Raw genomic sequence first — 13,538 nt, 5'->3', positions numbered from 1 at the left:
GACATGAATATTAGTGTCACTTTGAGTTGAGAATGCAGATCGAATAAGTTATAGTTTATATATGGCGAAAATTTAATTTTCCATTTTTCCTAAATTAGAGAATGGATGGCAAAATTGAAGAAGAAATCATAACAGAATGTTTGAACTAAAAAAAAATGAGAAAAAAACAGATTAATTTTCAGTTCAGATATTGATGAAAGTGGTGTCCACTTACTTCCATGAGGTCTATGCGGTACAGATCCATAGTAGGGACCAAAACAAAATTTTTGCTGAACAAATCATGGATATCCATTTTTACTCCTCCTGTATGTTAGATCAAAACAAAAATTTTGGATTTTGTAGCTGAGTTGCTTTTCTATGGTCATAAAAATAAAAAATTTTATAGTGTCAATGTACAAAATGATTTGATATTAAGGAATATAGAAAAAGTAAAAAATTCTCCTTCTCCGATCCAGATTTTGTCAGCTGCAACAACATTGAACGAAAACGAGGTCAGAAAGGGTGACACAACAGCAAATTTTGAAATTTGTAGAGTTCATTAGTTCGAGCTATATCACCCTGTATATCCTAACTAAATGAAGGCCCTGTTGATATGAATTCATCTTATTAATGACGACCTATAGCTCTATTCTGTAGTTTCCGTTTTTTGTATTCCTCCCGGGATAGCCTGTATACACACATTAAGCTATTTATTGATCCATTTAATTGAAGGAATTTGCTATAACGGTGAATTTCATTCCTAAAATTTTATCTTCTGACATTTAGAATTATTGCAACCAGAATATTGCAATGAGTTCAAAATATATGCTCTCACACCACCAGTTTTGCCAATGGAGTTCGCTTAGAGATTTCTGTAAAATCATTATTGAATGATCAATTTATGTCTCAATGAAGCTCTGAAAAAAACCCAACCAAAGATCCGAGAACTCATAGTCTCATAGATTCATTTTGGCCGAAAATGAAGTGGCCTCCGCAAAACATAAGGTCCGTTGAAACTTAAATGTATCTAGGTACATAGTTATCGCCCTGATCAAACAATATTTTATCCAGAGGTGAAAAGATATACTAATAAAGTAATAAAATATTAAAATACTTTTTTGAGGTCGAAGCAACACAATATTTCAACAAAGAAACTTTTTGACTGAGAAACAAGTTCCAAAGATTTTTTTTAGAATTCGCCTACCAATTAAATTGCTTCGATTTTGCGAACATTAGAATAAAATTTTAAAAAAATATTCAATTTTATACAAAACAGAACATTGATGTTACGATACATCGATATATATCATTTCACGATGTTTGCACCCCTCATCACTCAGATGAATACCTACACTTGATTGAACCATAATAATTATATTTCAGCTGCTGACCTAGCATTATAACTGCATGAAATAGAACGAAAATATAGGCAAATGCATGGTAGCGCCACTGCAATAATGCAACTAATTTGCGTATTCAAAAAACAATGCAACTGATTTGCATATTCAAAAAACACAACAAATGTTTTACAAGTCTTCGATATACCTAATCCCTTCCTACTTTCACTATTTCGAATCCAAATTCAAGACTCGTTGAATATTCTCATATATGCTTTCATTCATTCATTCATTCATTCATTGCTGTATCCCGTTACCGGGAATGAGTCTACAAAAAGACCAAACAAGGGAAAAAAGCTAGGAGTTAAAACCAAATTCTAACAATACCTACCTATAAAACTTTGCAACCTAAAAAAGGTAGTTTTAACGAAAAATCAGATAAGAACCATTTGAAACCTCCTGCGATAAGATATTATATTTGTTGCGGTCTTTTTATAAATGATTGTAACATCGCAGTTTTCTTCGAATTTTTCTGTGTTTCGAATTAAATATCATAGAAATTCAAAATTGACGCCTGCTGCGATGTTGAAATCATTTATAAGGACCCTCTGTATAACCCCTTCCCAAAAATTGTAAATTTTGTTACGTTTCGCATTTCATGCAATCGGTTTCATGAAATTTATTTCTCCAGCGTGCACCGCGCCTCGTGGTCAAACTTAGAAATGTCACTGTACAGCAATGGATGGTCCTAACCTAAAGGCAACGCTCGTGCCCTCGTGGTCACATTCGACGCAGAAATTTATACTGAAAAACATTTATACAAGACGCTATCATCATTTATAGGTTATTTACAAAAAACAAAATTTCTTTACACTGAACTAAATATTATGTACGAATTCGTAATCCATTAAAATATAGGGTGTGTCCCATTTGAATTGAAAATGTTGAGGGTCTTCTATTGACCGATAGATGAGGCACGAGTTGAGATCAAAATTTTTCTACGACTTTTTTTCTTCATTCATTTCATTTTCCACCAATAGCCGAGGAGAAATATACTTTCCCGCGCACTTTCGAAACTGAAATGGGTGCGGGAAACTAGGTAAAACACACGGAAGTAAAAAATACATCTGTATTTTCCTGCAAAGTTCCATGAACATCGTCCTCTTCATTTCAAGATATTTTCTTTGTTACACACCCTACCCTGTTGTATCTTATGTAATGGGGTTGATTCATGGAGAGTAAAAATAAACTATATTTTCTTTTCTTTATTATAACAATTTTATAAATATAAAATACACATACAGTTCCCATTATCATCATTTTTCCAGATGAACAGATAAAAATTGAAGACTAGAAATAATACTACATAATTGAGAATTCACGTGTTCGTCTAATTAATAAACCAGAAACCTCACTTCTTGTTAATATGTTTTGGAATTTTTTGGAATCAAGAAATGTAAATATGACGGTTTCTAAACTAGGATAAGGGTTCTATAATTCCAAACACGCTTATAAAAGACCTATTGAATTTCTTAAGGAACATATACATGAAATAAACATTTCATTTGGATGAAAACATATTATGAGATATTCGATTACCCAATTTCAACCGTACTGACATTAAAAAATAATTGCATCATATCTCTCAATGAAAAAATCACAAAGATCAATTAATTCATTTCACACTTAAAGCTGTGCATCGATATTTCATTTCTCAGAATATTTCATACACATACCAGCAACACTGAGTAAAGGCAATCATTTCATTTGTTTACTGCCGTTGTGTAAAGTAGCCAATTATATTATTCCGAGTTTCGATCCATCACTAATATTTAATATTTTTATTTTCATATATTGTCATTAGAGGAAATTTCTTATGAGAAATCTGATAGTGATATGGAAAACTGTTTTCGATACATATGAAAGATGAAACCAGTAAATTCTTTCGAAACTCACGATAACTCGAAACCAGTCCTACAAGTCACGGCATATCGAAGTTTTTCGCGCAATGTACTTTTCTTTTGATAGTTAGGTAGTTTAAGGAGATTGAAACATGTTGATGATGTTGGCAGTCTGTTCTGAGGATCCTTTTTACGTATTGTGAAAAAGCCTCTGATGACACTTCCTACAAGAAGAACAAATATGTGAACAAATTTTTTTTCGGTCAATACTTTGAATAGACATTTTTTTAATAATCATTATTTCCTAAAGTACGCTACCCAAATAATTCATAAACTGATAAAATGAATATATAGACGGCGTTTAAAACGAGTCTTTTCAGACCTCACGATAATTTTCAAGGCATTTTTGTGAAAAGCGAAATACAAATAAAATAATCAGGTGAGAGGGAACCAGAGTACAGTAATATATATGGAAAACCTATGTATATAACTGTATATACTATATTACCCCATCTATATTCAGAAAGCGACCGATGGAGTTTCACTAATGTCGAAATACTAGCAGGGATGTTAATAATCACTTCGACATTTTACACACGTGTTGGAAAAGGGAACATTTAAAAAAACTTCCATGAGTGGGCTCGTTAGAAAGCTCACGGCAAATGGAATCCAACATAATCTTTGAACTAATAAATTTCCAACCAATAATTTGATTTGAAAATAAAGACAATCGGAACTCACTTAACAAGCCTATACATGGTATGTTTCCATTTGGAAAACGGAAGTTGGGGTTGCTGCTAAGGGGTTGAGAAAAAACACTCAACTTTGTCTAATACTTCATTTCCTTGTGAGATCATATTCAGTGTTGTTCTCAGGATAGTGGAATGTGGATGGTCAAAAAAACTACTCAAACTCACTCATTCAACAGAAAATAAGGGTAATTTCATCGAGGTGAGTTTCAGCGTTTCCATTTTGAGTAATTAGTTGGAGAAATATTAATTTAATTCCAGACTTATGCCCAACCCTGTAGAGGTCGGCATTAACAATGAGAAACAATATCAGCCAAATGCCTCAAGGACATTGGCAGGACCATACCCTTTTTGATGAAATTCAGAAATTTCATTACATTATGGCTCGATTAACAATCTTCATTTGAATTCTTGAATTAACTGAGGATTATCAACTAAAACCTTATAACCTTATTATCTTTCACATAACCCAAATGAAGAAAGTCCTGAGATGAGATGAGATATGATCTATCCGGTCAATAAGGATCGTTAAGGCTTGCAAACTTCGAATGCAAATTCATTCATCACTATATTCAGGTTCTCCAATCTTTGTTCTGGGGACATGGGTAAGGGGCTGAACTGGATATTGTTGACCGCCAGATGGCGCTGGGTTGTTAACTAGTGTTAGTTACTTGTGTGGCATACCCATTGCTAGTTAAGACATTCGAATTAAGGCGATTCTAAACTAGTACAATGTGATAAAACACGCGATCGGTAAGACTGCTAGAGTAGACATATATTAGGGTTATCCTGTGTTAGTTATACCATGTCTGCACAATACATACATGCGGATCTGGAACAGTTCAAGAATAGCCATGCTGAGTTGGCTTATACTGTGTTGAGACCTCAGCACCTGGGATCCGGGACTGGTAATATTTCATGCTTGGTCAACAAAACAGACCTGCCACACATAAAGCGCTAGGCGAAATTTGCACAAACTGCATTAGGAATTAGGTCAGTCATGCGGTAGGTCAGTCGTGCCGGTTTGGTACACTCATAATAGGTCAGAGTCGCCGACTTTGCACGCTCTGTGATAGATCAGAGTTGCCGATCTACTATAGTCCATTCAAGAATGATTGACATCTCGGTTGGCTATGGAGAATCGAATTTAAGTTGATAATAGCCCATAAGTTAAGATTTTGTGTTGCGGAATGTCCTTGATTTATTCGTTCAAATTGAAAACATTATTGTATCAATTCTGAATACTGATTAATTTGCTCTGAATTTGACTATTTCTTCTTTTCAAATGCTTTTCTAGGTTACATTTATATATTCAGTTCTGTGACTAAAACTACAGAAATTATTGAAGCTCTTTTGTGACCAGATTTTAAGCTGCGTCTAGACTTTCAAGACCTTCTGGGATGTCAATCATTCTTGAATGGACTATAACTAGTTGATGGCCTTATACAACGCGCGAACCAGACGAGACGTCGGCTTGAGTGGCTCCGTTTGTTGTCGGTACATCAAAGGAAAGGATGGCTATGCTCTTCAAGCCGAAACTGTCATGTGGACTACGAAAAACCTGCGAATAAAGCGGATCCTCGCGAGTAGAAGCTTGACAAGCAACTGAGATAATGTGGATAAAGATAGAAAGAACACGGCCGCGAGTCAGATGAGCCAAACCAACCTACCAGACAAGCCAGTAGTGTGGACCGGTCTTAACTAGTTCAACCATGCAGATCTGAAACTGTCTGAGTCAATTCGAACACTCGAACGGTCGGATCATGAACAGTTTCAGAACAGATCAGCGAAACTGGGATATTATATGCGAACCTGTCGCATATACGGTGTTATGTCAGCCATGGGAGACTGTCACATCCATATTAGATCAGACCAGGAAACCTGGTATTAGAACATATGCGGTACTGGCACTAGTAATGATAGATCAGTAACCCAAATTTTGCACACGATACTAAGAAGATAAAGCAAAGGAGGCGCAATAGGAGATCGGAAATACTCGGTACCTTCGGTATCACCAAACACCACGTCACACAAACGCGCATTGGCGTAGCTTTCATGGAACCAGGTGGTGCCGGGCAATAAATTTGAATAATTAACTCCTCATCTGCTAATTCGACTTGTTTGTGAAAGTAATGGTTTAGTATGGCTAGTTTCAATTCATAGTTACCATAGTTAGTTTCAATTCCTCATCACTTATTATACTTAGCACAAAATGCTTCAGTTGCGCCTAAGTGACATAGCAGAAAACGTGCAATATCCGCATGGTTAAGACAATTTTATGTGCCAATTCCACATGGCAATATTAGCAGCGCGCAGGGAATCATGGACTTACTAAAACATGGACTACGCCTGAGAGAGTGAGAGAGGTTAGTTGAATGAGATAGAGCCATTATATGCAAACCGTCAAAAGGTTAGTGAATTCTTGAAAAAGTAGTTTTCTGGATTCAGTTTACGCTATGTCAACCATGCAGAAAATCATATTCTGTGTTAGCTCAGCCAAGCGGTAATGGCACTCACTGTGCTGAGTTTGCCTTGCGCGATTAGCACATATTGGTCTGGTTGAGGTTGGAATACCTTCTTTAGACGAAGGTTAAAAATAAACAGTAATTTTTCGCACTTAAACCACCCACTGAATGAAGAATTAAGGTTTGAACGCCAACGATATTCAGATGTGCATGCTCCATGCGATGCAAATTCAAATATTTCATTACCGATTGTGTCTCCAGTGTCTTCATCATCTCCCACTTCCACACATCGTATAGAAAATGGGGGCTCTAAATATGCGAAACCCAACAGAGGCGGCTTTGAGCAACTGGTTACGAACTGAAAAGAGATAAAAATGATATTATTGTTTATTCCCATCAGACTAAATATAAACAGTAACTCAGAATGGAATATGGTCTAAAGTATCTACCGAAATGTTCCCTTATGGCTTCATTCACAGCCAGTTTCTCAAACATTTTTAATCTCCTTTAATTTCAAAGGTCCTTCTAGTTTTACCAAAAAGAGAAACTGAAATAAGAGACATTGATTATGAAACTGGCTGTAACTGTGAACAAAAAAAAATCTTGAAATCTAGGCCATTTTTTATTGAACTGTTTGTCACAATTAATACAAGGCAATATAACGGCCAGTTTCATAATCAAATTCAAAGTCCCTTTGAGCTTAAAGCTTCCTTCAGTGTCATTTTTAGTAGGACTAAAAGAAGCGTTGAAATTAAAGTGACTTCGAGTTTTATTATGGAACTGGCATCTGATCTGAATGTGCCATCTTTCTATTTCCCCTAGAGCCGCCTCTACTCAACATTGTAGATGGTAGATTTTAAGGGGGTTGCACTGCGACCTTAAGGTCTATTGTGACCCCCCCCCCATCAGAGATGGTTTAGAGGTTTAGCTTAGCCAATACGTCGACGTCGTCTCTATAGTTCACACTCCAGTTCCATAGTCTTACTAATGAGCTCATGGCATCGAATAGAAAGAGGCATAATATATGCTACATTCCAGTCAGGTGCGCGAAACTCCGGGGCTTTACGCACTGGAATACGCTAATCTAAACTGTCAAATAAAACTAACCTAACCTCAGCAAATATGACAAGTCCCACAGCTGTCAGTGCTGGAAGCCCCAGAAATTCGGGTGATGCTTCAGGGGAGAGGGGAAGGAAACCCGGGGCCTAATGATCCGCGAACTGGAACGGCCTAAATTAGTAGCTGCATCCCCAAATAATGACAGGAAAGGCCTTTTTTTGTGCACTAGCGTTTCGAAATTATAATTCTCGAGCGAAGCTGCGGAAACAAACTGGCAGGGATTCTGAGATACCTCCAGTAATCGCTAATCAGAATTTGTTTAGTTTGATAAGAAGGTATTATTTAAAAAAAACAACAAATTTTAGAAGTTGCGGACGGTTGATTGAATCAACATACCTTGAGGAACATTGCCTTCTCCTCCTCTGTGAAATCCTTATCCAAAATATCCCACAACCATCCAACAACTCTATGAGAATCATGAAAACCACCATAATATTGAGTGTGCTTCCTCAAGTCTTTCAAATCTAAGGGAACATTATCTCCTGATATGAGTCTCTGAAGCTGAAATTGTATAATTCGTTAAAAATTAGCGAATCAATATGGTTACGAAATTTACCTCTGGCGTGGAGAAATGGGCTAACCAGTCAGGGTTTATGATAGATTTGAATCCTTTTATGAAAGCGGCAGTTTGATGCTTGATCTGATCTCGCATTCGAAAACGGGCCATTAGATGAATATATGTGATTCTGAAAATATTTGGGGGATTCAGTATCATAATGATTGTGATGAAATAAACAGTAAAATTTACGCCATTTTTGTAAGATAAAAATTTGGCACCACCTCCACATACGCCCCTGAATGGACACGCCAACACGAGAAAAAGAGGCTCGTGAGGAGCGCCGAAGGCCCCGTCAGCCTTGCTACGACGTCTTTGATTCCGAAAAATGAGAATTTCGCATTTGCAGACAGTAGTCCGTAAGATGCGGCTATATCTTTCTGGAATGACCTTCGATATCCCATCTATCCATTAAGGCCATTTTCTTAACAGAAACGATCGCGGAATATGCGAAAATCGAGCTAAAAAAATGCAAACAATCTTCTGGGAACGACAACCCGCGTAGACTAAACAATCCACTAACAGCAGGCGCTGAGAGAGTCATTGTCACAGTGTGAGACATGAGTAAGATGTCTAAAAAAAAAGATGCATTTGTGATATTGGTTTTAGTCATAGAGACGCCCTTGTGTTTATGAATTTAATTTAATTTTTAAAGCGAATTAGCATAAATCTGTCCAAAAAGGTGGATCACCTGACTCACAAGCACTTAAATAACTTCAAACATCAAGAAGTAATTTCAAACAGTTCTCTGATTTCCGCACTTACTTATTCTCATTCGTTACTGAAATTGCTCTACCTCCAGGTGTCAGCTCATGAGTTTCAATTCTCCCCATATTATCCTCGTCTAAACTGAAAGTAAGATCTAGATCCGACACATCTCCTTCATAATGTTTTATGTAACTTAAAGAACGGTACAGTTCTTCGTCTAAAGATGGAAGTTCGTCAATATAACTGTAGTTGGCATGTTTAGTCTGTCCCAAAACGTGGGACAAAAAGAAAGAAGCAAATGGTACATCTACTACAATTCCTAAAATAACAAACTTCACTCACTGCAAAAAAATTCTGCAAAAAATCTACCTTCATAAACAGCTTTTCCAAGCATTCTTCCTACAAATTCGAAGAGTCCTAAATGGTTATCTTGTAAATAAGATGTTGGGCAAGGATAAAGTCGCTCTTCACTAGTGGTTTTGAATAAGTTCAATGAGGGATCGATAACTTTCTTTATTGTTTCTTCAAGGAATTCTTTGAATACCCCGTCTTGATCTACTCCTGCTTCATCTAGCCCTTGTTCATTAATGAATCTTACCCTTATGACTCCTTTCAATGCTTGTGGTGGTAGTGTGGCTAATTGCCTATGGCCATCTTCTACTATTCGGCTCCTGTTTACAAAAAAAAAAGAAATATACAGGGTGACTGGTTATATGAGGGATAACAGCTCAGTAAATTGAAATGTGCCGCTGAAACATACTGTTTCAAAAACCATTTTTCTTTAACAGATGAAATTTTAGATTAAGCAATTCTTGTTTGAATGAAAACTATCTAGATCGGTTAGATTCTTACCTATGTACTGTGATAATGGTAGGCTGGGGACATGCACATGCAGATTCGGTGAGCCCCAAAACAGTCTTCTCATTTACAATATATTTTCTAAACAGTCTAACCCTATCTTCATGAGGAATGATATGTGGCATGGTCTGTAGAAGCAGTTGTGGTACTCTCCTACTTTTGTCCAGATCAGATAAGAAAGAAGGCACTTTGATTTCTTTTATCAACCAATGTCCAGGTGGCGAATAACACCTTCTAGAGTCTCTTCGATATAACAGCATTAGAAGATTGTGCAGAGACTGAAATAGTTTGTTGCTCTGTATTGTTTTTATGTCTGGAAAATATTGAATTAAATGTTATGGTTATTGTGAGATTAATTTTTTACCTATCAGGTTTCCTACAATTATTTTGTATAAAAATATATTCAAAACATTTGATAAAATGATGAAATCACTCAATTTGAAAGGATGTTGCTTTTCATACATTTCCATATCATCCAAGAGGCTAAAATGCAAAAGAGTTAATTGGCGACTTTACAAAGTCACTGAGCATAATATTATGGGATTTATACAGCATTACTAATACCTAAGAAAGGAACGAATCTAATTGACAGATGGTGTGCATGATTTAATAGCCATTTGCTCATAAGATTGCGTATTAGTTCTCAGGAACGCTGCTTAAGTCAACGGGAATTTTAAAAGACTTTTAGTCAAGTCACTACCAACAGACAACCGAGCCCGCTTTGTTAGTTTTAAGCATTTAAATCATCTAGAACCTTTGCTTTCAGGTGCTACCAAAAATCGTAACAAGCGATTCACTCATCAAATTTCCCTTTGTTATGGATGATCCTCAGTGCAGAACTGGCGTTTAAAAAATAGCGTTATAGGTCGCAGTTTATTAACGTTTACAATTTACAATAAAATCAACCTAGTAGTCAGAAGTGCCTCTTGGGCCATTTTAATTACGTAAATCGAAAACAACTAGTAGATGAAATGACTATAATGAACAAGTACTTACGTTACATAATGTGTCATACAATCACAAAAAAGTTGAAGCATCTGAAATTCGGGATCTGAGCATTTAGTATTCAAAGCAAGATTACTCAAAAAGGTCTTCATCCCACAATTAGGTCCTAAGGAGCATAAAAATAACCATAAATTGTACAACAATGAATTTTGATAACACAGTCCAGTTAATATATCTAAATGCAGCTCGGTCAAGGTTTGCAAAGCTGTGTAATACATTGAACAAATCAATTCTATTCTCTTAACCTCTGGGCCCCATGGTTGACGATAGCTTCTCTGTATACTACCTCTGTTGCTCTTGCTTTCAAAAACTTTCTTTAAGAAAGTACCACTGAAATGGCTGCTCTTAGCAGGACTTGGTGGCTGTGATGGTTCAGTATGTTTGACTAATTCAGCTAGGTAGTTGCCAAATATTAATTGTGTGATTTCTGAACCCCATAAAATATGCAGTTGAGTTTTCACATGTGGTATACTCGAATACAGAGCAGGATTCATTGATTGCGCGGACCAACCCAGAATAGGATGCCATTTGGTAACACTGCTTTTACATTGGTTGTTAGCAAACTGTTTTTGAGAACCTTCCAGCAATCCAGTCACAACAGTCTGGAAATATCATAATCTGACAAACAAATCTGTCTAAATCTGACGAGCAAAAAATTTTTTAAAAGGTACCCAAAATCCCCAAAATCGGTAGGATTCATCACGCTTCAAAAAACCACCAACTTGCAAAATTTTACATCGATAGATTCAAAATTGCAAACTGTAGCACACCCACAACAACTTTTTTTTAAACCAATAACTCAAAAACCTATTTTAACAATAGACTATTTCTCATCATGCATCCGCATAATCCACGTAGAACTGAGCTTGATAGCTTCAAAAGCTTCAAAATTGCAACTTGTAGCATGTCCAAAACAGGCCCCATCCTATAGTATGGGCAGACCGGGCATTTGCCCAGGGCGCCAAATTTCAGGGGGTGCAGTAATGTAGGGGAGGATGAACGATTAATAAAGGATCACGCAAAAAAATTACTGGAAAAAGGGCGCCAGTAGACCATTTGCCCAGGGCGCCGATCACCTTAGTCTGGGGCCTGGTCCAAAACAATGCATTACACACACAAAGAGTGAAAATGGTTTTTTGGTATCTGAATCCTCTGAAACAGATTTCATGATAATTTTTTTCTTTTCAAAGTGTGAGGGGGCACATAGCAAGTGCCAGCTCATGTGGAAGTTAACAAGATATAAGATATCCAACTTTCCTTAAAACTTGCAAGGCCCTTGAATTCTAAAGTACCAATCATTCGAAAATATGTAATTGAAATAAAAAATTTCACATTTAATTTCTATCTGAAATTTAATTTGATTGGTGTCACTGAACTCTTACTTTTTGAGATATGCTTATGCTATAGATACAACTGAAATGTTCACTTACCACGAAAAGGGGGGGGTCAATTTCCTTCACTATGTATGCTAATTCCAAAAAATTCGCCAACAGATATAATGCATTATTCCCTTCTAATGAATCCAGTACAAGGTTCATAGATGTATCGTCAGATAAAAGTGTTACAGTTTTATCAAAAATCCCATCAGTCAAGAAGTTGTTCATACATTCTGGAGCCCATTTATTCAGATGTGAAATCAATGCTGGTACCGACATTACATATATTAAGAACATGACCATCAAATTTTCAGAATAATCTGCTGCTTTCAAAGGTCTCAGTGTCAAAGTTATAATAGCCATAAATGATACATTACTTAAAGTAACTTTAACTTCTCCCAGACCATTTATCAAAACATCCTGTAAAGTTTGTTCCATAATTTTGGCAAAACTCAATTAGTATTACTCACTCTTATTATTGAGAAAAAACCTTTTTGCACCAATTGACCAATGAGATTTGCACATAGCTGGTTCATTCCATTCATAAACATCCCCATATTTTTATAATACAACAGACGCCACGTTTTGGTACTAGTAAAAGAAACTAATACATGAATGAATAAAACTGCTTGCTGATTATCTACAGTTAATTCCAATTTAAGATCTTTCAAGTATACACAACACTTCCATAAAATATCATTCATATGTGCAATCCATTTCATTACATGATCTTTATTCAGTGCTACTCCCACATAACTGATCTTAGGATTCTCACTCTCCAAACTGAAAACTAAGTAACGGCAGAGTCGAACAAACCTCTCCTTATCTCTATCTTTTTTCCAAATAAAAAGAAATCTAGTAATTTGTTTGTACATTTGAAGAGAGGGAGCAAGGGAAACATGCATTGTGTTTGTGGGGTCCATTGGGATATTTTGGAGTGCATCGTCAAATTCAATCCTACAAAATAATAATTTGTTAATGGTACTATTTATTTTCCAGGCTGATTTCTCACAAAATATTTCTAGTAACTTTAACCCTGGTCAACCAGCCTCTTATATAAGATTGAATGGTAGTAGAAGCTCTTTCTTTTTGTTTTTCTAAAGCTCTCTCTTTCCTAGCGGCTTTAGTTTGTTCCAAAAAACTTTCCTTTTCATCCTGTGTTTTGTGAAACATTTTTTTTTTTGATATGGTAATTAACTACCAGAAAACGATAAAAGTTTTGAGACTCATTTCAAACCATTCTACAATGCAAATTGAAAAATGAAATCACCATTTTATAAAGAGTTATTGGATTAAAAGATAGAAAAATTAAAGTTTATGACCGCTTTCATTCGTTTCTTGCTGTTTGACATTTGACTAAAAAAAGTAAATACTAAATAAGACACTGGAACTACTGATCACAGAACACAAATAATCTACTGATCTACTGAGCTACTGATCATATGGACCCAAAAAGTATTTTTTGTTAAATAGGAACCTCCTCTT

General features: G+C 36.0%; 1 protein-coding gene across 1 annotated transcript; it reads right to left on the bottom strand.

Annotated features, from left to right (window-relative positions):
* Positions 1 to 2,568: 2,568 nt before the first annotated feature.
* Positions 2,569 to 13,397, bottom strand: LOC123313535 (ubiquitin-protein ligase E3B). Its single transcript, XM_044898459.1, has 12 exons — positions 13,066 to 13,397; positions 12,524 to 13,010; positions 12,108 to 12,473; positions 10,669 to 11,279; positions 10,037 to 10,155; positions 9,667 to 9,985; positions 9,184 to 9,485; positions 8,872 to 9,133; positions 8,107 to 8,236; positions 7,887 to 8,051; positions 6,678 to 6,789; positions 2,569 to 3,441 (listed from the first exon to the last, which is right to left on the bottom strand). The coding sequence occupies exons 1-12, from the start codon at positions 13,224 to 13,226 to the stop codon at positions 3,269 to 3,271; spliced, it is 3,207 nt and encodes a 1,068-aa protein (XP_044754394.1). The 5' UTR covers positions 13,227 to 13,397; the 3' UTR covers positions 2,569 to 3,268.
* Positions 13,398 to 13,538: the final 141 nt, after the last annotated feature.

The sequence above is a fragment of the Coccinella septempunctata genome, chromosome 5 (assembly GCF_907165205.1).
Source record: "Coccinella septempunctata chromosome 5, icCocSept1.1, whole genome shotgun sequence".
In the NCBI taxonomy this organism is placed as follows: Eukaryota; Metazoa; Arthropoda; class Insecta; order Coleoptera; family Coccinellidae; genus Coccinella; species Coccinella septempunctata.
The sequence above is the reverse complement of the archived record's forward strand: the minus strand, read 5'-3'. Positions and strand labels throughout refer to the sequence as shown.

Excerpts from the sequence above, each read along its gene's own strand:
- LOC123313535 (XM_044898459.1), bottom strand. The coding sequence starts at position 13,226 with ATGTTTCACAAAACACAGGATGAAAAGGAAAGTTTTTTGGAACAAACT. Across the intron at positions 9,486-9,666 it reads ACCATTATCACAGTACATAG|GAGCCGAATAGTAGAAGATG; the intron begins GTAAGAATCTAA and ends TTTTGTAAACAG. Across the intron at positions 8,052-8,106 it reads CCCATTTCTCCACGCCAGAG|CTTCAGAGACTCATATCAGG; the intron begins GTAAATTTCGTA and ends ATACAATTTCAG.